Source organism: Ceratosolen solmsi, unplaced genomic scaffold (assembly GCF_000503995.2).
Source record: "Ceratosolen solmsi marchali unplaced genomic scaffold, CerSol_1.0 scaffold9, whole genome shotgun sequence".
Lineage (NCBI taxonomy): Eukaryota > Metazoa > Arthropoda > Insecta > Hymenoptera > Agaonidae > Ceratosolen > Ceratosolen solmsi.
This window is the reverse complement of record NW_011948452.1, coordinates 536437-562689: the sequence shown is the minus strand read 5'-3', so window position 1 is coordinate 562689 and position 26253 is coordinate 536437. Positions and strand designations below refer to the sequence as shown.

Sequence of the window (26253 nt, the reverse complement as noted above, 5' to 3'; positions counted from 1 at the left end):
AAACTAGCACTATGTGACAGATATTTTTTGCTGTGTCACGCCTTTGAAATTCTGAGAAAATAAAATGCATGGCAATTTATTATATCAAACAGGACACGGGTGAAAGTATTTCTGACATTATTTTGAAGCCATGGCTTATAATAGTCAAACAAGGGAAAGTTTGCGTACAGCAAAAAGGCCAAATGTAAAGGAGTTTCTGTGAGAGGCATAGTTTTCATGATGAAATAATATCGAGACTGTTTAAAATTTTAATAATTAAATTAAATTGTCTCGCATAAGTGGAAAGATTTTGTATAATTGTAAAAAAGAAAACTATTGCTTCCATAGTTACTTGCGTTATATTTATATACATCGATAGTAAACTAGTAAGCAAATATATAAATACAAATTAACTAGAAATTGCATTTAATATAACAGTGGAAAAGAATGCGCTAATGATATAATTTTTTAATAATTATTATTAAATAAACAGGTCAGTAGTTTGTTATAATGTTTATACGCTTTAAGAAAAATAATATGGTAATTAAATCATTAAATATTTTTAATATAGTGCCGGCAATCATAAGCAATTTATAAGCATCCAATTTTTACAATTGTAAGATAACAGTTTTAATTTAATTATGAGAATTATGATATGTATTATTTGATTATCAATATAGCTGATATCATTAAGTTACAAAGAAACTAAAAAGTAAAAGAAACCTATATTGATAATTATCTCTGTTTCTTCCAAAGCCTTAACCAGATTTTTTTTTAGGAAAGTATGAAATAAACATCACGACGTTATTTTTTATATATATGACAAAATAATTTGGATTCAATTAATTATTTAAATATCATCAACTTTTGATTATTAAGTTGATATTATTTTTATAGAATAGCTCATAAACAAACGCTTATATTCTGTCAGATAACGTGAATTGTTAGCTTTTGAAGTTGTTTATATCGAATCTATTTTAATAATTTAATTCTATTTATTTTATTGTTTATAAATTGAATAACAATGTAAATAATTTTTTTTATGATTTCGAATATATTTTATCGTGTTACAAGTTTGTCTACATACCATAGCATGAATAAGATGAAAAATTCTTTTATTATCTATACAACTAAATTGATTAAAATATTATTAGATACCAATTTGTTTAAGTAACATACAATCACAATTGTTCTTGTATTTTATTATTGTTATTTGATATAGTACAGAACACTTTATACATGGAATGATGAAAATTATCATTCTTATAATGTTTAAAACATACAAAGAACTATAATAACGTATACAAGATGAATGAAATGAAAAAGCACAATTTACTATTTTATATTTTAATAATTTGTTAAGGGTATATTAGAGGTACGAACAAATTTTTATTACATTATATTTTGAATATATTAATAAATTATGAGTAACGTAAGTACACTTTTTCAATACAATCGCTTTACTCTAGTATGATTTTATTAAGCAGAAAAGACAACAATGAGAAATACTGTAATTTTTTATAAAATAGAATTCTAATATATTAGCATTCATCTTCTGATATTCCCTTAAATACAACTGTGCAATGTTTTTAACGAATCTTCTTAACTACCAAAGAAAACATTTTCATTTACGAAAACATTTACATTTATGTTATTAATATTTTAATATTTACGTTTGGAGGAAGTCTTAAACTGCATTGCACATTGAATTTATATTTTGAATTTCATATATAGGTATAGCAGTAAGTAGATATATTGCATAATTTTATAATAATTACAAGAGGACCAGATTTTACAAATTAAAAATACGAGTACGAGATTGTGTATAAAAAAGCCTTATTAACTTTGCGAAATAGAGTAGTTGAATCTAGTTTTAACATTTTCATTTGTTTGTTAATATTCATTACATAAAATATTATAATTAGGTAATTGATATCATAGAATTCCTACTACCTTTTGCGATGTACTGATGCCATATAATAAGATTTTCAACTATTAAACTTTAAACAAAATTAATTTAGAATTTCTACACTTGTGATAAATGATGTAGTTTTGTAAATTTTATATATATTTTATTCTGTGATGTACAATATATTTTTTTTGATTGGCAAATATTAATTATTTTAAGATTTTAATATAAATTTTATCATTGTCAGTTGATGTTATATATCAATCAATTATTTGATATAGTATCAAAATTTATAATTATAAGTTGTTTTAAATATAAAAGTTTTACTTAATTTTATTAGATTTTTGAGATTAATTATCCATGATGATCACTACGTGATCATTTAATTACAGTTTTTATATATAATTTTTGTTTTAGATATGGAAATCTCTTTAATTGAGTAATATAAAATTTACCAAAATGTAATTTATATCTTGTATAATTAGTTTTGAAAATCATTTAAAATGATAAATATCTATACAATATTTATGTTCTACATAGTGTAAACATTATAATTTGTTTACAAAATAGATAAACAAAGATATAAGATTTGAATAATTTCTTACAATATATTTGAAATGATATAAAAAATATAATGTTTTTACAAATATTTTTATTTTCTTTTCCTTTAATACTATGATCTGTGATCCTTCAGTATGTTTTTAGTTTATGAAATTATAAAATAAAATTTCATTTGAACCTTACTAATATTTTATATATTATATTTATTATTCATGATACATAATGAAAGCTGATTATTATGTTATATGTTTACTGACATATATTTATTTTAATAAAGTAAAATTCAATGTTATAGTTATAAGTGAAATACTATCCTTGTGAATTACTTTATATATTTTTTAATAAACACTTAATTTACTTTCTTTACATAAACTGTTGAACAATGAAGTTAGATGATTTATTGTAAACTTATAATATATTAAATCCTAATAAGTATAATTTATACAATTGTTATAAAATTTGTTTAAAAATATTATTAAATCATTATTAAAATATTTAAATATAACAATTTATTTACTCAATTAAAAACAAAAAATATCATGGGTTTTTAAATTTGAAACTCCAATATAAGTTGAAATTTAAAAAAGAAAATGGCTGAAAAACTAATACGCTTAATTATATTTTTATTTATAAAATATCAGATTTTATAAATTTTCCAATCTTCAAACTGATTCAATACATTTCAATTTTTATTTAAATAAAAAGACAATATAAGTTGAAAATTTTCAACATATACTAATTTAAAAAAATGCGACTTAGTTATAAATTAAGAATAATGAAGACACTTTTTTATAAACATTAATATTGAATTTCCTGTTTGTATTGAAAATACTTGGTACTATATATAAATAAACTTATATATATATTAAATTTATATATATATTACTTTATATACATAAAGTATTAATAAGAAATATGTGTTAATTAGCAACCAATACTCATTAAAAAATTATAAAATTGTACAAAAATTTGACAAACGATTTTAGGTACTATTTTTAATTAAAATATTTTTACTTATTACTGTAAACACATACAATATATATTTTACCTACAAGTAAATAGATTTAGAGGTTTTTATAAAAGCATGTACTTAATTATTCATAAAAATTTAGTTTTTCATATAAGTTGTTTTATAAAATTAAAATTATGAGAATAATTATTATTTTTATCTTTGTAATACTTTTCGTTAATATATTACATCGAATAAATTTACATATGTTCTTGACTAATTCTTTTTAATTAATTAAAAATTTTGTATATATATTTAATAAGTTTTAAATAATATACTAGTAGTTAGAATTTTATAAAAAAGTCTAAATAATCTAGAATTGATTCTTGTAAATTATATATTTTAAATATTTTTTTATTTTATTAACTTAGTACTTATTGAATCATATTTATTGTTATTTTATTTTACCCTATACAGATTTACTTACATTAAAAAAAATTGTGGATTAATTTTAGTTTTAGTACATGTAAGATTTTATTTTTTAAAATTCATTTGAAACGTTTATTAATATTTTTACATTATTATTAATTTGTTTTATAGAACTTGGATATTTCTTATTTTTTACCATCTCCTATAATATTAATGTTGTTTCCATTGAAATACATCTATTATATTTCAACTAACTTATATAAACAGTAACAATTAAGTTTATTATTAGATCAACAGTCAATATAAGTAATAGAAATTTTTTTATGTAGTTAGAGGTTACGCAGTTATATGGTTCAATAAAAATTCGCCTTTAGGAATCTCGTAGCTTCCTCAATGGAAGGGCAACGGGTTTCAAAGTGATCTAAAAAATTAAGCATATATTTTTATTATATTTATATATTATTTTTCTTATTAATTTTTTGTATTATTAATGTTAAACTATTTCTATTACGTAAATAATTATCACAAATGTACAAATATTCAAGAAAATATTATAAATTGATATTGATCAATTGCATTAATGTTTACTATGTATGTATTTATTTAAATATTATTGTTTAATAATTTAATGCAGGATATCAATATTTAAAATATGAGGTTGTAAAGTTTTTCTTAAAGATAAAAAAATTCCAAGTATCCCATATATTTACTTCAAAAATCGATGAAATTTAATAATTTTTTTTAACTAATTATTTGTTTAGGCTCAACAAGCATGGTAACTCCTTAAATTAATAATCATTCGCAGGTAACTATTTAAGAATTATATTAAAGACAGACAAAATAATATACTGCAAATTGGGTTCAATTTTAATTTTATTTAAAAATATAATGTTGTAGATATTTACTTAAAGCTATACAATTATATAAATTAAAAAATTAATGTAAAAAAATTTTTTCTCGAAAATATCGAATATTTACAACTGTATTAAAATTTTATTTACTCAAAAATTATAAATGTAATATTTTTTTAATTTTTCATTTTATTTAAATGAATTCATTATTATATTTTTTTTAAGTTTTCATTTTATTTAGATTAATTCATTATTATATTTTTTAAATATTGTTGGCATCAATAAATCTCAAATATTGAATTAAGTTTTGACAAGTTTGCAACAAAATCATTTTTTTAATAGTTTTAATATTTTTAAACTCATTAAATTATATCCAGTTTTAAAGGATATATTTTTAATAGGAATTTTGTTACAAGTTGGGCATTCAATAACTACGAAATAACATATATTCTGTTTAAATTATAAAGATATTAATTTACTTCTATTTAATTTACACCAAATAATTCCATTTTCTGTTTTAAGTTTAGTTAAAGTGTTATTATTTTATTTCATATTTTTTGTTGATAATAAAATGATATATAATTAGAAATATATTAGTTGTATCAATTGATCGTTGTTTAATTTGAAATATAACATATTACTTCGAATAATGAGATTGATGATGCTAGATTTATTAAGAATATTCTTTGGGTTTATTAAATATCTATTTCCAAAAATTGATGCTTAAATATTGATTGTTTTAATTATACATTATAATTATTTGAGAAGGTATATTGTTTAAACTTCAGATACATTTATTATAATTATATTTTTCTTAATGTATAGTCAAATACATATTTCGAAAATGTAATTTATGCTAGGTAAAATATGATTAAAAATTACTGTACCTATTTGTTCTTCTACAATACAAGGTATTTGCATAAAATGTAGTTTTATTATAATTCTTTATTATTTTCTTGTTCATTGCGATTTATTAATAAGATGATTAGATCTTTTTAAGTAATTTGTGATTCTTTCATTTTTTACACATATTTTCAAAATATCAACTAATTACCTTTTGTTTAATTTACGCATACGATTGGTTAAGGCTAATTATAGTCTAGCAATGTCCTAATTGCCAGTCAATAAAATACATACCATATATATGTATGAAATTGTAGATTTCTAAAGCGCTCTGTCGTATGTTATAATAGTGCACCTATATATGTTAGTTCATTAAAAAATTTTTACTTTCTGAATGTGTTGAAGTATAGTTATTATCTATTCATAATTAAAAACACCTATTACTTACAATGTCATTCGAAGATGGGTTTTATACATACAACTGCATAACAGTTTGTGCTATTGTTTGTCAGCACGGAATTACTAGTTATTACATTTGTGCATGAATTTAAACTCTATCCATTATAACTTTATTATGGCTGCATCAAAATTATTCATTATTTAATATTATAAATTAGCTTCGCAATAGTTGATTGTAATTTGAGATCGAATGTTGATATATTTAATCAAATACAAAATTCAAACAAAATTGAATTCTAGAAGGTAATAATAATTTTTTTTACAATATAACATATTTTATTGTTATATTGTTTATATAGAATAATTAGGAGGAAATTAGTTTGGATTATGCAAAATATTAAAAATTACAACAAAATTATTCATATTATACAAATAAATAAATATTATTCATTTGAATAATATATTTATTAATTTATATATAAAATTCCATATAATTTAGATGTTTAAATTATATTATAGTATTTAATTAATATATAATTATTTAATCGTGTAATTTCCGCTACTAAATCAATATTATATACAAATTAGATTTCGTTTACTTAGTTTGAATAATAATTGTTATTTAAATATACTTTATAATATAGAATATTTAAACATAATATAAATTTTAATCCAAATTTTTCACATGATATTATGTGACAATCATTGTCATATAAAAAATTGTTATTTTTTAAAATTTTTTTCATCATTTAAATTTGAAATATCATAAAATGTAATATTGATGTTATAAATTTGATTTACAAAACATTCTATTGCTAAAAAAATTATATATAATTGATTATATAGAGTAAAAATCTAGTAATTTAAATAAGAAAATTACAATGAAATTAAAATAAACTTAATTTTTTAATATATATCGCATTACCAATAATTATTATTTAAATTTATATACATATATATCATAAAAATTTGTAAATTATGGATGAAATAAAATTTAATGTATATATAAATTATAATAAATATTTATAAACACAACTAAAAGTTTTTTATTACAGGTATTTTGTCAATTACTATAAATTTTGAAACAAATTATTATTGACGTGTAAGTATGAAAAATTTTAGAATTTTATATATTGTTATATTAAAACGAATTTGAATTGAATAGTTTTTTTAAAAATTCGGAGAAAAACTATTGACAATAATACTATTTAAGATTTTTTATCATACTATATACTAATATAATTTATAATAAATTAAAAATATAAATGAATATTTGTATTTCATAAATATAGATATTCAATCTCAAATTTACAAATAATAATAAATTCGGTAGCTAAGTAACTGCTTAAGTAAAAATTTAAAAATATAAATAGTTATGAATTAGTTTGAAATGGTAACAATTACATACATATCCTTAAATCTGTTGTATATTCCGTTATGTGTACAAAGATTTAATGCAAATTCATGCAAAAAAAGGACGTTTTAAATTTAATGTTATAATTATGGTTTTCAAGTTTAAATTTAAAATATATTTATATATTTCATATTTTTATACAATTATAATTTATATTTATATTCTTATAAGTGACGTATATTCAGGCTATTATTTTAAAAATTTGTATTAGCAATTTTGTTAATATTAAAACGAATTTAATTATGAGAATGAAAAAATATTTCTGTTTTCAAGTTTACACAATCATTTTCGTGTAATGTTTATTTTATAATATAATGTTTACATGAAATTAGTAATTAATTGAAATGCTTTTAATTAAGTTTCCTTTTATATAATCTATAATTTTCATTATCTGCGATTATCTTTGATATAATCTATAATTATCATTATCTTCAATTATCTTTTACATAATCTATAATTTCAAATAATGCCATGAATTTGTGCAATTTAATGATTTTTTGTTTTCATATATATTTCATTGAGTATATTATTAAATTTTCTTTAATAGGTAACACATTAAGATATAGTTTAAAACTTTAAAATTTTTGTCAGCGTAGTTGATCATTTTTCGTGATATTTTTGAAAATATATGGTCGATAGAAGTTGCAAATTTATTTAATTCACATTAATTTCATTTTAAAAATTAAAAAATTAAAAATTAACAAATCTCTAAAAAAAACTGGATGAAATTTATTAAACTGAATCTTTTATTTTACAATAAATAAACAATTTTTTTTTCTCAAAAATTTTTAAATGAATTACGAAAATTTCAACAGCTGTAGTATTATCTTAAGATCTTGTATAGTCTCTACAGTGTATTTCTTGTTATTTAAACTGTTTCCCATAGATCTTTACGATATCTGGTGTTCTGAAATAAACTGGTTTTCTTTTATCGACTCTTTTTGTTATTTCTAATGATTTTTCCAACTGAGTATTAAATCCAAAAGCACTTTGTAGCTTTGTTTGTTCTATTTGTTGTTGAAGTTGATGCTGTGCTTCCTGCTGTAATTGCTGATGTTGTTGATTGAATGGTGTTGAATATTTGTTTATATTTTCTGATGACTGTAAAATTGGGTCTTTTCCGAATCGTGGATGTGATGGAAGAACAAAGCCGCTTGGCATACTTGGCTCTTGACTTACATTTGGTGTTAGAGCTTCATTTAATGTAACATCATATTCACTTTCTGGAATATCTTGTAAATTATGGTGCGTGACTTCATTTATTTTTTGCTTTACTTTCAAATTCCCATTTACTGATAACTGATCTTGTATCTCGTCATTTTTATAGGATAGGTTGTAGATCTTTGTATTATGATTTTGTGAATATTGAATATTATCTTTCACTTGTTGTTCGTTTCCTTGAACTTTGGCTTCACTCTCTTGTTCCTGAACTTTATAGTTCGTTGTCCAGCTGGATAACGTTTTATGTGGTATCAACTGAGATTGAATTTCTGTTTGGTTTTTAGTAATATCTAGTTTCAGTCTATGTACAATTGGTTTTGACTCTGAGAAGTTATAATTATTATTTACTTCAGATTGTTGGAGATTTTTATAATTGTTATAAGTGTGCTTATTGTCATAAATAAGACTTTGATTATGATAATCTTTTTTTAAAACATCTTTTGCACAGTCATCATCCAAATAAGAAGTTGTAGTTGTTTGTAATCTAATGTAATGTTTCAAAGGATTTTCTTCTTGCCTGGAAGTTTGAGCTTTCGATCCAACTGGTAATAGACCTCTAGGATTAGGATTTCCACCTCTAGATGGCAGAAATGGTCGTTTTATTATTCGAACCGTTGGTTGAATTAAAGACAATGGAATAATGGCCGGTTCTTCAATATCATCATAATATTCGGATGAATAATCATTAAAAAGTTCCTTTTCACGATTATGAGTTTCTCCGTGCATTTTCGATTTCCAATATTTTTGAAAAAATTCTTTTTCAGTTGTAATTTCGGGTATTTTATGAGATTGTATTTGGAAATATTTTTGCTCGTGTTCTTGTTGCTGCTGTACTTCTAATTTAGGTTTCATTGTTAAAAAACTATATTTTTGTAATCTATTTTTTGATTCCTCTATTGTATGATTTGAAAATTCTTTTTCTTGTTCAGACTTAGAAGAGATTATGACCTTTTCAGTGTTCCGATCATAAACCATTTGATTCGATCTTTTTGGAGTATCCATAACTTCTTGATGATCTTTAATTATTGTGTGTGAGCGTTCATTTTCTCTAATTAGATCTATTGGTCGGTTGTAAATGGATGGCTTGTCTAATTTATCGAAATTATGAACACGCATAGCCCATTCTGTCTGATCGTAATCACCTTTTCGTTCTTTTGTGCGATCTAAAGAACGATCATGACCTCGTTCAAGACCTCGATCCCATTCTCTTTCATAAAATCGATCCCTTGATCTGTCTAAATACTTACGTAGACGTATTTCAGTATTATCATCACGATATCTAGACCTGACATAACATTTTTTTTATTAAAACATGTAACAAAAAATAATTTAGTCGTAAAAGAACCGTTATGAAATACGTTTCAGTTTCATAAACTATCTCGTAATATATATTTCATAGACTTTATATATATATATATATATATATATCATATTTTTAAAAGCAATTTTGTTTAAAAGTATTTAATATTTTCGATAATAATCGATTGAATAATGTTTCAAATAAGGTTTAAATGAAATACTTTTAAAATAAAAAATCTTATTACTATATGATTTTAATCATGCCATGAATTATTGAAAGCTTTAGAATTACTTAAAATGTATCTCATTAATATAGTTGTACTTAATATATTACATTTGATAATTTTGCATATAAATCTTGATTTAAATACTTTTATTTCAGTACATTTTTTAAAAATATTAAACATTCATTTTCATTATTCTTTTTTATAATACATGTAAAATAATAAAAATTTAATAGTCTATTAAATATGATATATTATATAATAAATATTATTATTTTACTTAACTATCTTATAATATTACATTAATGTATAAATAAAATATCTCATAGTTTATTTATTTTTTCATTATTAGAGATCATACATGTATTGTTTTAATTAATTGTTAACATGTAATTATAATGCATGATAAATAAAATGTGAAGGTTAAACGTATGCCAAATGGGTGATAAATATCAAGAGGAGGCATATAATAATTTTGTAAGATAGCTATTAGTGGTTTATAATTTACCTTACCTGAAGTGTCGATCACGATATCTTTTATCAAGAAAATCTCTATCTCTTAAAGGTCTGCCTCTCATTTGCCAGCGGGGTCTAATATCTTCAATCTCATCTTCATAATAGTCATCGATTATAATATCAGCTGGTTTTCGGCGGAGTTCTTCTAAAGAATCAAAAATGGGTCTTCTTCGAGGTTGTTCTAAATCGTCAATGGCTAGTTTTTTTCGAGATTCATCTGTATCTTCGGTTATTGGCTTTCTTCGTGATTCATCTATAATATATTATTCTTATAACATGTTTACAAATTAATATTTCCAAGAGAGCATAATAAAATTATGTATATAAATCTTCTTCAATAAATACATATCTATATATATATATTTACCAGTTAGACTACGAAATGGCATATTTGTTGAATACGCATATTTATCTTGTTCAGCTAAAGGTACTGGTCTACGTAATTTTGGTGGTATTCTTGGCCTTGCAAATACTGAGGTTGGTGGAGCTGCTGGCTTGATTAGTCCTTCATTGTTACCAGAGTTAAATACTAATTCTGGGATTTTTTCATCATAATCGTCTCTAATTCTTAAAATAATATGTCCATTATATATATAAATATCTATATATTAGTTTACGTACACACCATTAAAAACAAAAAATAGTTTATTAATAATAACAATATAGTATAGAAATTATACCACTGTGAAATTTTTGTTAATAAGTAATTGAAACAGAATATCAAACATTTACAAATTCTATTTTCATAACAAGAAATTTTTTAACACGTTTAGTGCTTATATTTTATATTATTTGTAATAAGAACAAATAATTATTGACTAATTGATTATTATTTAAAATATCAAATTAGAAAGTAGAATTATCAAAGTAGAAGCTACAGTAATTTAAATACTTAACTTTTATTATTAAATTGTTTAAAATTAGCTTGTGTAAATGAAAATTTCACATAAAGATATTACTTTTTATCAAAGTATCTTCTCTCATCGCCATCTTTTATACGCTCTTCTGAATCATGAGACTTCGAAAAATCCTGATCTTTCAGTCTTGGTCTCAGTGGCTCGTTTTCATTCGGGTCTTTCATTCTTATTGGGTCTCTTCTATTACCTCGTATAAGAAGTCTATCTCGTAAAGGTGTTTCTCTGTCTCTTTCTCGAAAATCGCGATGACGGTAATCTCGGATTCTGTCACGATCTCTCCGATATTTTCTGTCCTCGTAGTCATCATACTCTCGTCGAGGGTAGCCTCGCGGACGCGTTCTTTCATAGGCATCATCATCATAGTAATCCTCATCATAGTAATCATAGACGGGTCGTCTCATAGGAGGTCTTCTTCTGCGCAGTATCAAGTCTCGTTCACGACTTAGTAATCGATCGCCTTTATCAATGTTTGACATCAGCTGCACAGGCGTAACCGACGTTGTAGTTGTACTTGTTGTTACCGTTGAGGTTGTTGTGGAATCTGCTACTTTATAAAGGGCGTCATTTCTATGCCAATATTTTTTAGAATTAGTACAGTCAACTTCCGAAACGAAGTGGCAGATAAAAGTCTTCTGATCAAAAGCCGTGAAATTTGCGCAAAGGAAGTCATAACGCGTGCCGAACAAACAGTGATGGTAGACCTGAGTAGAAATGATATTGTTAATATAAGGATTGGCAATCTTATACAATATTAATAAATTTATGTAATCATATATAAAAATATACAAAACATAAATCAAATTTTTTGATTTTCTTTCTCCAAAAGAAAGTTTAGAAAAATTTAATTAAATGTTCATTATTATAGTCTAGTAATGTTTAATAAAGTTTATTAGAAAGTTGCAATAATACATATTATCATTTTGTTTTCAACTATATAAATTTTAAGGCAAAATATTTTATTTTCTTAAAATAAATTTATTTTAATGTTACAGTTTAGGTCAATATTTAATAATAAAATTGTAAGTCCAATTTATTTATTACATAAACTGTGCGATTTTGTTATCATTACCTGACATTTATGAGGCACGCTTGCATAAAATCCATCGTGAAGACCGTCACATTTGAAATCAATGTCTTCGGGTATACTACTATAAAATGGATAGTCGCTCAAATTGTATCCATTCAATTCCCTAGGTAAATTCGGATCCCAAATATAATCGATTTGTGGAATTCCTGTAAGTATGTGGCCTGTTGTTGCATTAGTATCGGAAAATGTTGTTACCTAAGATATTGTTTAATATTCTTTATTCAAAATCGTGAATTCTTTCAAAGGATTTGAATATAATAAGCATTAACACATTTATCTAAACGTATCTAATTCTTAATTTACAAAGATATTTATTTTTTAAATAATAGATCAAGCATTGTAATCTTATAAATCTTACAGATCTATTATAATATTACATAAACATATGGTTCAAAATTAAAATGTTCTCACTAAAAAAGTTTAATTAATAGTTTATCAGGTAATATGCTTATTGAAGTTTTCATGTTATCACTGTAAATAATATGTATCCTAATTATGAACATACTAAGATATTTTAAAATATACATGATTGTGGTATTGATAAATCAATTAAATTCAAAATGTTTCTTTACAACGTTATCATAAATGTAAATAATTTAAAAAGTTTCAGTATATTATATAATAAATGCAGTAAGATAAATTTGAAACTATTATTATTATTTAGCAATTTGTATAATATATAAAAATGTTATTTTAAATATTTTTAAATATATTATAATATGTTATCATTCATATATTTTTTGTAAATGCTTGTAAAAATATGTTAAGTACGAAATAATTGTTAGTTTTTTCATTTTAATATTTGTATTTATATACATTTAAAATTGTAAGAATTGACAAGAAGAATAATATATATATGATTAAATGTGATAATGAGACCATGAAACAATAATTATAAGTATAATACGAAATATTTAAATTACATAGGAGAAATATGTTCATAAAACTATCACATAAAGTATAATGTATAACAAATTCATGAATAATAAATTCATGAAAAATTATAAATCGAAACAAACATTGAATTTTATACGTATGAAACTTTTGTTTTATACAATAAGTTTTTAAATAATTAATTTAATTAAAGGTAAAGAAATAAAAAATGTATGAGATTATTTTGTATATTAAGTAATAACATCTTGGGAGCCACGACAAAAAACAGCAACATACAATTTAATAATGATCGATAAGTTCTTAAGCACAATTTTATATTCCCGAAATTTGTTTAGCAAGCGTTTTACATGAAATATAATTTAACATATACAATAAATGCTATATAGTGTACTTTTATGTTTGTGTTCTACTCATGATTTTTTAAATTTTAAGAATATTTCAGGTATTCCAAAATTACAAAACAATAAAAGCTTGATTTTATTTAAATAATAACATTACAATGTAAATATCATAAAGATAATAATGTTAAAATAAAAAATAATTCAAAATTCATTAAAAATTACCTCAACCTCATCTTCATTGCCTATGCTTTCTATTGACGGCGAATCCTCTGTTGTGGTTGTAGATGTTGTTGCTATTTTGAATTTTGGTCTGATAGCCTTAAGGGCATTGGAGACTGCGATTGTTATTAGAAGTCCTATAAATGAAGAAATCGTAGATTGTAACCAAAAAAGAAGAATGTTTTTATTTGAAATACTAATAGTTTACAAATTTTGACAAAGTAACGTTTGTAATTATCTAAAACATTATTAAATTAAATTAGTGTATCAAAATGTTACTGCAATTTATATAAATATGTAAATACAATTTTATATAAATACAATCTCATTTATAAAACATCAACTATATATAATATTAAATTAATATATTTTTTAAGTATTTATATATATATATATATATATATACACATATATATATAATCGATTTTATTATATTGGATTGCATGTCTTGATAGAATTTGTATTAGAAGCTTCGAATTGCGTTAGATTAAAAATGATTAATTAATGTTATTTAATGAGTAATTATTTAAATGAAATCATTTATAAATAATTTTTCGAATTGCACATATATACATTGTATACTAATGCTATTACTGCAATTTTAGATCTTATCAACTGAATTATTATCTTATCAATTATTATCTTATTATTATCTTATCAATCTTATCACTGCGTTACATTGAATAATTGTGGTATATTACAACAACTGCAAGTGGTTTAATCGTACCACATTCGAAAACCACGAGTCGCACCACGAATTTTCTTTGGAGTAACACGCCATTAAAATTATAACTGTACGAAAAATAATATTGTAGTATGCAGCTGCATGTTACAACATTAACTATTCTTTAGTATATATATATATGTGTGTGGTAAACATGTGGCATATATCTATAGTTCATATATACATAATTATGATTCTACGTTGATGATGAGAATCATTGAGATCTTGCCGTTCCTTAGTAGTTTCCACGTGGTGTTAGCATGCACTACATGCCGAGGTAGGAGGTCGTAAATCTTCTGATCCTCTTGATATAGTGTGCTTGATGGTGGGTTACTACACTGAGAAGTGAAAGGTCGTAAATCCTTGACACTCCTTATTTAGTGCCACATATGGTGTTTTAAGTGCGAGTCTCCTCTTGATGTATAAATATAAATGGTTCAATACCTAAGTGTATCTTGGTAGTGCGTGCTTTGTCACTTGTCGAGATTTAGCGGACATTGGCGCCTTGATCCAGAATACAGTACAGAATAGAGTGACCTCTTGGTGCCGGTATAGCACAAAATACAGTGATGTCTTGGTGCTGGTGTAGCACATAATACAGTGACCTCTTGGTGCTGATATATATCAACGATTATGAAATAAATAAAATTACACGCTCGTATCTGTACATCGATTTTGACACAAATGGCTGAAAGCAGATATTAGAAGCCACTTAAAAATGTAAGAAGCAATAGTGGACCCAGCTGATATGAAATATGTGGTGTTAATAAGAAATTGTAAGCAAATCCACTTCATATAATGAAAAATTCGTTTAGATGTAAATGAATTTTTTTTTAATCCACATCATAACAGTGAAGTTTACTTCTTTATTTACCATGAGTTTTGTACGATTTAATTTGTGATTTAAAATTTTAAGCTATACAAGAATTAAAGTTTAGGATTTCTTTGGTTTAATTTTTCGAACAATATTGTTGGATGGATTTAAGAATCATACAATTGTTAAATGACAAATCCTAAACAATGCTTGAAACTTATTTACTAGTAGCAAAAATAATTAATCATTAGTTCTATTTCCTATGGAAACTAAAACTATTCATGATTAACCCTTTAGGCTCGTTACTATTATGTTTGTTTTGAGATTCACATCTGAAGATGAATATTTATTTGTTAATTTAGGCTCTATGATAAAATTGATAAATTAAAATTCTTATATATTTATAATTTTTTTAATTTATATAATAAAAATTATAACTTTATAAATTAATAAATAAGTTATATATCATTTTACTAACTATTTATACAATTTAATTGTTTATTATTATCAATTAGAATTAATTGCAGAACAAAATTAAATGCTTTAAATATAAACAATAAGATATTTTAAAGCATATTATATAATTATTGTATTATTGTATTTAATTATTATTGTTTAAATATATTTGTAAATAATACTACGTTTAAGACAAATATTATTTTTTAGTGATATTTTATTTAAGTTCCATTTATTTTATTTAAGAACATTATTGGTTAGTAAGCAGTCAAAGATAATTAGATTGATTATTACTTATTATTAGAGCGAAAAATTATTAAAATGTTAAATTAATAACATTGAAAATGGTATGACTGATTCACAATTGAGTTTTTCACAAATGCTTTTTTAATTATACATATTATTATTAAACATTGACTAAAAATATGAAGAATAATAACATGACAGATTTTTGATATTTTAATTAAATAATTCAATTTTTACTATTATCCTTACAAATAGCTTTTTAATATATAGTTTAATTCAAGCAATATATATTATATAATGTAAAATTGACATCACTGATATTTTACAACATAAAGACAAATTAACTTACCATACAGAGTAAGTAGTAGCCATTTTCTCTCCCGCATTTTAATTCTTCTAAAACAGAATGAAAATAATTAACTTTTTTGCACGTATTAATAATTTTAATTATATTAAGTTTAATATTTTTTTTATTGTATGTTTTTATGATTCAATTTTATTAATAGTATAGTAAAATACATTTTTTTAGTAATAGTTACAATGTTTTATGTAATAAATTTTGAGCATTCATATATATAAAATGATTTTATTAATAAAATTTCCCTGAAATATTGACTGATTGACATTAATATTCTTTATCAAGGAATAATTAGACAGCTAAGAAAATTTTTATATCGAATTTATTTGTTGCTAATTTTAATGGTTAAATGTCAAAGAGTATTGTGTATTAGAATATATTTATATTTTATTGATATTAGGTGATAAATGTGTATAAATATATTCAGATATGTTTAAATGATTTTGGCATTTATTTAGAAATACATAATTTTTTTTATTGTCAAATTTGAATTAGGACAGCATTGTATTTAATGCATAAGTGTAGGTATATTTAAAGTAAAGTAAATTATATTTAAAGTGATTTTACCTAATTTAATTCATCTATATTTAATGTATTGAATTAGATGATTACTATTTGAAAGAAATAATACTTTGATTATTTTTGTTACTTGTATTCTGGTTCTCAACATTTATTTTAATGCAGTTATTAGTATTTTTAAATGATATTTATGTTTCATATTTGGATAGGTTACATTAATAAAATTATCGAAATAAAATTTTTATTAGATTTAAAAATTTTTTTAGGCGATCTTTTAAATAGTTGTGTAACATTTTATATATTAATTTTATATTGAATAGTATATAATTTTTATAATTTATATGTTGCTTATAATTATAATTTCTTTAAGAGTTTGAGAAGATGAAACATCAATGATCGTTAGGAAGCTATATAGATATATAGGTTTTTCATAAAATTCTTGAATTTGACAATGATAAAATATATAAGATAGCGTTCATTAGATTAATAGTCGTATATTTTACATCAATGACATTTGCCGAATGTTTGTAAAGAGTTTCCAATGTTAGTTAGTTGAAGATTATAATTAAATTATTTTTGGATATCGTTAATATAATGTACTTAATAAATTAAATGTTGTTTTGGTATTGATTTGCATGATTTAATTCAATTATTATTGTTCGTTAAAATAACTTAACGAGTATTTTCTGTCTGGAAATGAAGTATCGCAAAAATCAGATTCAACAAATATTCAAAACTAAAATATTAAAAATTCAGTAATTCCTTAATGAGTACGTTAATTTTCAATTAACAATCCTGTTTCAATAAATAATGTAAAACAATGAGAAAGGTACATTAAATATGGATAATCTGACAGAATATATTAATATTAATTAATTGATATTCAGTTAATTTATATTTAGTTAATATATATCTTACAATATAAAAAGTTCCATTGCAGATACCTATATATAAATTGCTATTAGCATTTTCACGAGCCATTGGACGACGGCTATTAAATAATGAGTAGAGAGATGACATTGTTTTGAAAGAGCGCAGAGAGAGAGAGAGAGAGAGAGAGAGAGAGAGAGAGAGAAAAGAAAATTGTAAAAAATATAAAAAAATTGAGAAGAAAATAAAACCATGGCAATAATATTAATTCAGTTTGTTTTTTATTATTTGAAGAAAACGAAGTATTGGTCATAATCTAATAAAAAATCAATAAAGGAAAGTCAAAAGTCTGATTAAAAGAAATAATTCTATTAAAGTTGGTTTTGAGCAATATATTAAATTAAAGTGATAAGAAATTAAGGAAACGACATTATGCTTTTTACTTTCATTAATAAACCAAATAAAATGATTATAGAAAAAAAGTCGTTTCAATAAATTATGATTTCCGAATAACAGTTATGAATGTATTTTTCACTTTTTACAGGAAATATTTCTAGTCAATATAAAAAGATTTTTTTGTTTTTCAAACACTTTTTATTTTGACATTCTTCCTATTTGTATTTTAGATGATAAATTTATATGATAGGTTTAAAATTAAATTAACTGAAAATAGTACAGAAGTGAATTTTTTTAAGACTCTTTGTAATTATTAATTATGAATATAGTTTGTTCAATCGACGTAATTTATAGTTAAATAAATATGAATATATCTATATGCCATTTTTTGAGATGTATAATTAATTCAATTTCTAATTATTTCTAATTCTAATTATTTTGAATTGAGGAATCATTTATTATTATTTATAGTTAAAAATTTCTTTCAATATATATACAAATAAAAATCTTTTTTTTTCTTTTATTTAATACGCATAACGTTACAAGCAAAAATTTAATAATAAATAGTTAATATTAATTTGAATTTTAATAGTGTTAGTATTTTTTCAGATTATTTTATCATATCTTTAAGCAGTAGCATTTATATTAAACAATGTCATTTAATATATTATATTAAATAAAGAATAATTTAATAATATTCCAAAGTTAATTAATGAATGAACAATTATTGATCATGTACAGTTGATCATTACCAGTTACTATAAATAATAAAAAAGTACTGAATGACTATAATTACTAGTAAGCTTGCATATAATAATTTTTTAAAGGTGTTATCAATTAAAGAAAATGAGTTGGCTATGAAATTTTAAAGGAATAATTATAAGAAACTACATAAAAAGTGTTGCGATTCGAAAGTTTGATGTTCGTGCTGTATTATTTCAGATCCATAATTACAGTTGCTTAATTATTTAATGATTAATAGTTTTATCAATTTTCATTTGCCGTTCGTATAAGAAATGAAATACGTACATCTATTTATAATACATAAAAATTCATTGCTTTTTTAAGATAATGTATAAAATATAAATATGTCATACTTGAGAATTTGGATTCTTATTATTTGTATTAATTTAATAATTAATAATTGATGCAATTATATTAAAAGTAATTCAATATACTAACTTAAAACTACACATTAGATTTTATTTATTTACATACTGACTATTTATTTAATTATAAAAACAATATAGAATATTTCTTAATTTTTATTTAAAAACGATTAAATAAAATAAAAATGAATTAAATTCTATATTGATAACTAAAGATTATTTCACGTTTTAATTAATTATATTTTATTAAAAATAAAACAGTTGTTTAAATTCTCTCATACTAGTCTAGTTTGAAAAATATTATCTATTATATGGTAGACTTATTAAAGATTTATTAAAACTTATTATATTTTTTAATATATCATAAAGAAGTAATTAATATATATGATAATAAAAATTATTATAATTTTAGTTGATGAAGATTCACTTAGAATTTTGTAATTTTTAGAATTTAATAACGAAACTCAAATAATTGAATATATATCATTTCAACAGAATAAATACTTGGTATAGAAATTTATGTATTTATGCATTACAACTGACAATAATTTTTATATCAATCAACACTTGGTTTATTATAAAATATATAATCATGAATATATGATAAATATATTTCCATATATTTAATGTATATTCATATTTGTTTAGGATTGAACTACCAAACAATGAAAATTTATTGCTTTATTTACTATGATTCCATTACATTTATATTTATTATTAATGCGTAATATTTCAAGTATTCGTTACTAAAATTGTTTTTCTTCATTCGTTACTAAAAATTCCGCGAATTTGACAAGATTTCTAAGAATTACAAACTCTAAATGTACGCAATTATATATAAGGAGCAACAGACGACGAATAAAATCTCGTCTTGTTGAGTAAGTCAAAGTGAAATTAGTGCAAGTCATAACAGTTAAAAGTTCTACACGTCTGTCTACGGGAATCCGTGCAAGGTATACTTATTTGTTTAAATTATTTATTATCTACTGCTGGCCAGCTATCGGTGCGGCCTCCGCAACGTGACTCTAGTCAGACCGCTGAAGAGGGCGCCGATACAGTTTGATATCCACTAATTCATTTCTTGCGATCCTCTCCCAAGAATAATTGCCGATAAGAGCGCCCAAGGATTTCCGATTCTAGCGATTCCGTCCACGCGAGTCATCGCCAATAAAAGCGCCCATGGATTCGCGATTCTAGTGATTCCCTCGACGCGAGTCATCGCCGAAAATAGCGTCCATGGATTTGCGATTCTTGCGATCCTCTCCTCCATAAAGAACAATAACGCGTGTCCAGTAGAATCAGCACAGATTTTGTCTCGCACTCTCGGACAACGTTCTACAGTTTATGCTCAACTGTTAAATCACGACGAGCTCAACAAATCTCATAACGATTGGTAACAACACAACCAAAGGAACGTAACCTTAAATAAATGTCACTAAAACCAATTGTGTTTACATTGAATTAATGCATTAACCTCTCATTCGTCTTCCCTCCCATCACCGATAAACCGATGATACGGTCTAATTCATCCACTTTGGTCTTCGACCATTTTCTGATGGCTGGAATTCCAAACATTATTAAATAAAATATATTTGCAGTTAGTAAATGTAACTGTGTAATTTATATAATCCTTGTTTCATTAATATTTATCATTTTTAATAATAAAATTAATTCAAGCAAATTGTGTAATAAAATTTTTCAGTAACATTATATTTTGATGATGTAAGTATATTTTGATTATAATATATATAAATAAATATTATATTTTGATGGTGTAAGTTATACTATATTACCAGATGTATTACTATTTTAGTTGTAATTTAGATAAAATATGTATTTATTTTAAAAACCAATACGGTAATATTAAAATATTTCTAATATTTTTTTTAAAACTTTTAGTAGAACTACTTATTTCAAATATCAAATATTTCAATAATATATTACTAGGTTATTTATTAGTTATTATTTAGTTGAAAGTTATTTTATTTTATATTGTTTCATAAATTAACATTTAAACAATGTAGATAAGAACATTTTTTCCTATTTATGAATTATTATTTAAATTTAAATTGATTTTGAAAAAATAAAAAAAGTTTCAAACTTTTATTAAGAAAATAATTTTAAAATTTTATTTTTAGCAAGCATTCAAATATTATTTTTTTCACAATTAATATATAAAAAATTAATTATTAAGGTTATTAATATTTAGCTTCAGTAGAATGATGCGATTTTTTATAATTCTGTATCAATATAAATCAAATATAAATAAAAATGTAAATAATGTCAATAACAATATCTGTATCAATATAAAATCTGTATAAAATGTATATGGAAGTTGTATAAGCTGAAATAATAGTTGATAATTAACTTAGTATTTCATATTTAATTATAATTTTCGTTAATGGCATTTATAAAATGTTTATAATAATAAAAAGTATTATAAGCGTTACATTAGTAAAATATTGTTATAGTAATTTATTTATAAAATAATAATATTTACTTGAAAACAGTCTATAATTAATTTATGTTGTTACAAAATAGAAAATATAAAAAAAGAAATTTGTTTAACTTTCAAGTAGGAATACTTTTCTTAAAAATTTCTAGTACATGAATCATTTAGCTTTTTAGTTAAAAGTTATTGAAAAATTAGAATACGTGTCCTTTTATTTTTATGACAAAATAGAATTTAAGAAATAATTGTAGACAATAAATTTGATTATTAGTTTGCTTAAGGAACTATTGCTACTTTTGTACATACGTACTGAAATTAAATACTTTTGTACACACGTACTGAAATTAATTCCTTTGTACATACGTTGTGAAATTAAATAAAAGCACTGAGCTTTTGTCGTCAAGATTCATTGTAATTTATGTTACATACATAAAAGTTTGTTATAAAATATTGTTAATAAATCACGCCTGGTTATACGTTTTTATACGTGATACGTTCATCTATTTATATATTCAAGAGTAATGAAAGATACTTTGATTCTAATTGTTAATGATTTTTAAATGTTAGGTAAAATTAATTCATTGATATCTTATTCTCTATTTTACAAAGGTATATATGACTTTTAATTAACCAGTTAATATAAAGTTTTAGATAAATATTCTCAAATTCTTATACAAGATTTAGAATCTTAATATTTCAAATAGAATCCATTCTAACGGTGTGTAAACATTGACTAAATAATCAAACAACCGTAAAAAACTTTGAGTTGTTTGATGCTCTGTACAAATTGATCAGAAAAAAGCCAGAATTACAGGTACAATCTAAAAGTAGCATCATGTCATTATGACTTTTGTAATTTTTCCACTTTTATCGACAACACAATAAAAAAGGTAGTTATAAAATTCAATTTATAATACCCACTTTGATTATCAGTTAGAAAACAGGAAGTGAAAATAAAAAATATGGTATAAGTGCAACTTTCATTGCCAAGAATACAAAATTACGGTTACATTAACGGGAGCTTTTAGGCAAATATATAGGCAGGATATATATCGTACCCAATTTAATATTTCGCAGGCGCAACCGTTTCATATGATAATGACATCACGTTATATTCTACTAATAGCTTTAATAAGCAATTAATAAGAATTCATAGCAATATACAAGTTATTCACAATTGTCTCCTGGACCTTTTTTTTTGTTCTCTGTTTGCTGTATAAGTGTTCGGTTTATTGTATAATTTTGGAATATTCTGATATTCCTTTATAAGTATGACATTGAAGATAAATTATATTCCATTTTTTCGAGTAAATTAACTGTTTGTTAATGTTCAACTTTATGCAATGAAAAAATTAAAAAATGGATTACTCAAAAATACAAATTTATGTTTCTGCATATATAAATTCAAAAACACTTTATCAATACTATGAAAATTGTAGTTATAAGATATATAAGTACGTTTTAAAATACATTGGGTATGTTTTAATTTTCTCTAGATATGAAATCTATTAATATTTGGATAAAATATCCTGTAATCATTATGCACACCTATATGTATATAATATATATATATATATATATATATATAGATTCATTATTCATTACTTTCCTTTTTAATATGAACGATCAATTAAATTAAATATTTTTCTTTTGTATTAGAAAGTCCTTTTTTATCAACTCAGCTATTGTAGAAAAAAATAATAACTTTCGATTAATTCTCATTTGCTTCGAACTGACATCAAGGACAATTGAATGGTTTTTCACCATCGAGGATCGAGGTAGATTTGCAATGCATATACACCACTAACCTTTCTCTCTTAGCACATCCAAATCTCTTTTCGTTAATTCTTCATGAAAGAATGTCCACGTCGATTTTTTACTATAGGCACTTGTACTTCATGCAAGAGAATGGTCCACACCAATTTCTGGACCGTTTGTCGTAATATGTCTCCTTTAATCTTGTGTTTTGCGCGATAATGTGTGAGATAACAAATTTTGTGAGATAACACTTTGATGGCACTTATTTGTAGTTAAAGAACAAAATGTATAGAAAAAAGAATGTTCTGTTGTGGTCTGTCACTTACTGAGTACGAAACTAAAAGAAACTGTCCGAAGAACTTTCGCTGGAAACTTTCAAGGCTATGTGTCACGACGCAATTGAATTAAAATAAGTAAGAAACAAGAATTATTACGAAAGCAAAATGAACGAGGGCTGTTACTTGCATGGATGTTGCGACGTATAGCAATGCGTAGCTCTCGAAAGTTCTCTTAGTCTCCTGTTAATAAAATAATAATTGTCGTCGTTCCTTGCCTTGGCGAATGAATAACTGCACAAGACAGTTACAATATTAGAGAGCAGGGAAGTAGCAGAATGAGAGAGAGAGAGAGAGAGAGAGAGAGAGAGAGAACAGTAGAGAGCAGTTTATATCCTGACTTTGCTTGAACTGATATTAGTACTGTGAAAATGAAAAATACCAGTAGTGTGACTTCGTTGTCTGATGAACTTTCTACGAGAAAAGACGATGGCGGGGCCTTTGCGTAGACTTTGAGTGGGGGTAAAACGGCCCATGGGCGTAGTGGTAGGGTTGCCATACGTATTGTGCTTCTCGTCTTATGCAAAGATCACTGGTACGAGAAGTAATAGTCCCAGCAAAATGCACGAGGCCCGAAGTTTCCAGAAATACATCAAGATACACAGCTGAGCAATGCTGAGTTTACCATTGGATCTGAACTCGACATTTCGCAAAAACTTGTAATTGTTTTTTTTTATGGAGACGTATTTATTTACGTTAGCGATGGCTGCTACATCAATCTATGTATTGAGTAGGTATGGATTTTCTAGTAATAAATTTACTATATTCAATTAGATACATAATATATAATTAAAACTAGTATTTCTTGTATGAATTAATATCAATTCAAATTCGGAAATAAATAAAAAGTTATAGTTAAACATATAGTTAGACTATAATCTATAGTTAGACCTCTAGTAGTAAAACATATTGTGCATGACTTTGTAGATGAATGTATGATAATTATTACATTACATTTGTTATTACATTTGTAATTATTACATTTGTGTTTTTTTTTATTTTTAAAATTTATTACAATGTAATCAATAAAATTATTACAATAATCTAATCTAAATTCAGAAAAACTTTATTTATGTACTTTTTAAATAATCTTCAAATTAAGGAATAATTACGTTATGAAGAAAGGCTATAATAATCTATTTTTCATTATAATTAAATAATTTTTTAAAATATTTATTTAGACCAGTTTAACATATTGCATTTATTTATATAATGTATAAATAACCATTGTATTGATAGTCATGATGTACAATAAGTTTTAATAATCGTATATAGTTTGATCTAATTTAATATCTAATTACTGAAGTATAGATTCTGTACAATATTTATAAAAATAAGTAGAAATCCTCTTTTATAATTTAATTAGTATATATTTTGTATCTCAGAGTATACATTAATTTAGAACAAAACATTTAACATAGATCTACTGTTGTGAGCAATCTATTTTTAGATAAAAGAAATTATTACTATTTTATTTAAATTAATAAATAAACTTTAATTAAGTATACGTTTAATTATATTTCAATTTTGTAAATGGTAGATTAGGTATAATAGTAATAAATTATAAAATAATTAAATATTTCTCAATCTCATCAAGTAAAATTTTACAAAAATAATTGAAAACGTAGAAATGACCACAAACAATATTATATTAAAATTTTTATTTTCGTTAAATAGTAATTTTAACAAGAGTTAATAAATAAATAAAAAAAATCACTTAATATTTAAATAAACAAAATAAATATGTTTAATAATAGTCTATTAAAGTGTTATTATTTTTTTTTTATTTAGCTACATCTATAAATTTGTATTCTGATTAATATGTAATATATTTTATTATTAATAATTTTTAAAATAAATTTTCATTTTGATACGCTTATAATATAATATAACAAATATAACATAATACAAATATTTAAATACTGTATATATTGAAAAAAGAAAAATATCTTATAAGGTATGTGCCATTTTCAAAAAATTAGTGAAATATGTATTTTGTAAGTATATTAATTCGTAACCATAATTTATCTAAGATAATAGTTTCTTTCTACGAGTATTGTATATATTTTTAATTTATATTTTCATATAGAAATTTTATTGCTTGATTTTATATTTTAGTCAATAATAAATAAATAATATTAACCATTTATTTCAACTATTATTT

At 23.1% G+C, this 26253-nt stretch overlaps 1 protein-coding gene across 1 annotated transcript; it reads right to left on the bottom strand.

The window, feature by feature from the left end:
• Positions 1-8198: 8198 nt before the first annotated feature.
• On the bottom strand, positions 8199-24322 carry LOC105366670 (uncharacterized). Its single transcript, XM_011505188.1, has 8 exons — positions 23805-24322; positions 16642-16688; positions 14056-14189; positions 12581-12793; positions 11554-12212; positions 10962-11161; positions 10592-10847; positions 8199-9840 (listed from the first exon to the last, which is right to left on the bottom strand). Exons 2-8 carry the CDS (start codon positions 16676-16678, stop codon positions 8199-8201), a joined length of 3141 nt encoding a protein of 1046 aa, XP_011503490.1. The 5' UTR covers positions 16679-16688; positions 23805-24322.
• Positions 24323-26253: the final 1931 nt, after the last annotated feature.

Coding starts and splice junctions, on each gene's coding strand:
- LOC105366670 (XM_011505188.1), bottom strand. CDS start 16,678: ATGCGGGAGAGAAAATGGCTACTACTTACTCTGTATG. Junction 11,162..11,553: donor AGAAGATACTTTGATAAAAA/GTAATATCTTTA, acceptor TATTATTTTAAG/AATTAGAGACGATTATGATG. Junction 10,848..10,961: donor GCCATTTCGTAGTCTAACTG/GTAAATATATAT, acceptor AATATATTATAG/ATGAATCACGAAGAAAGCCA.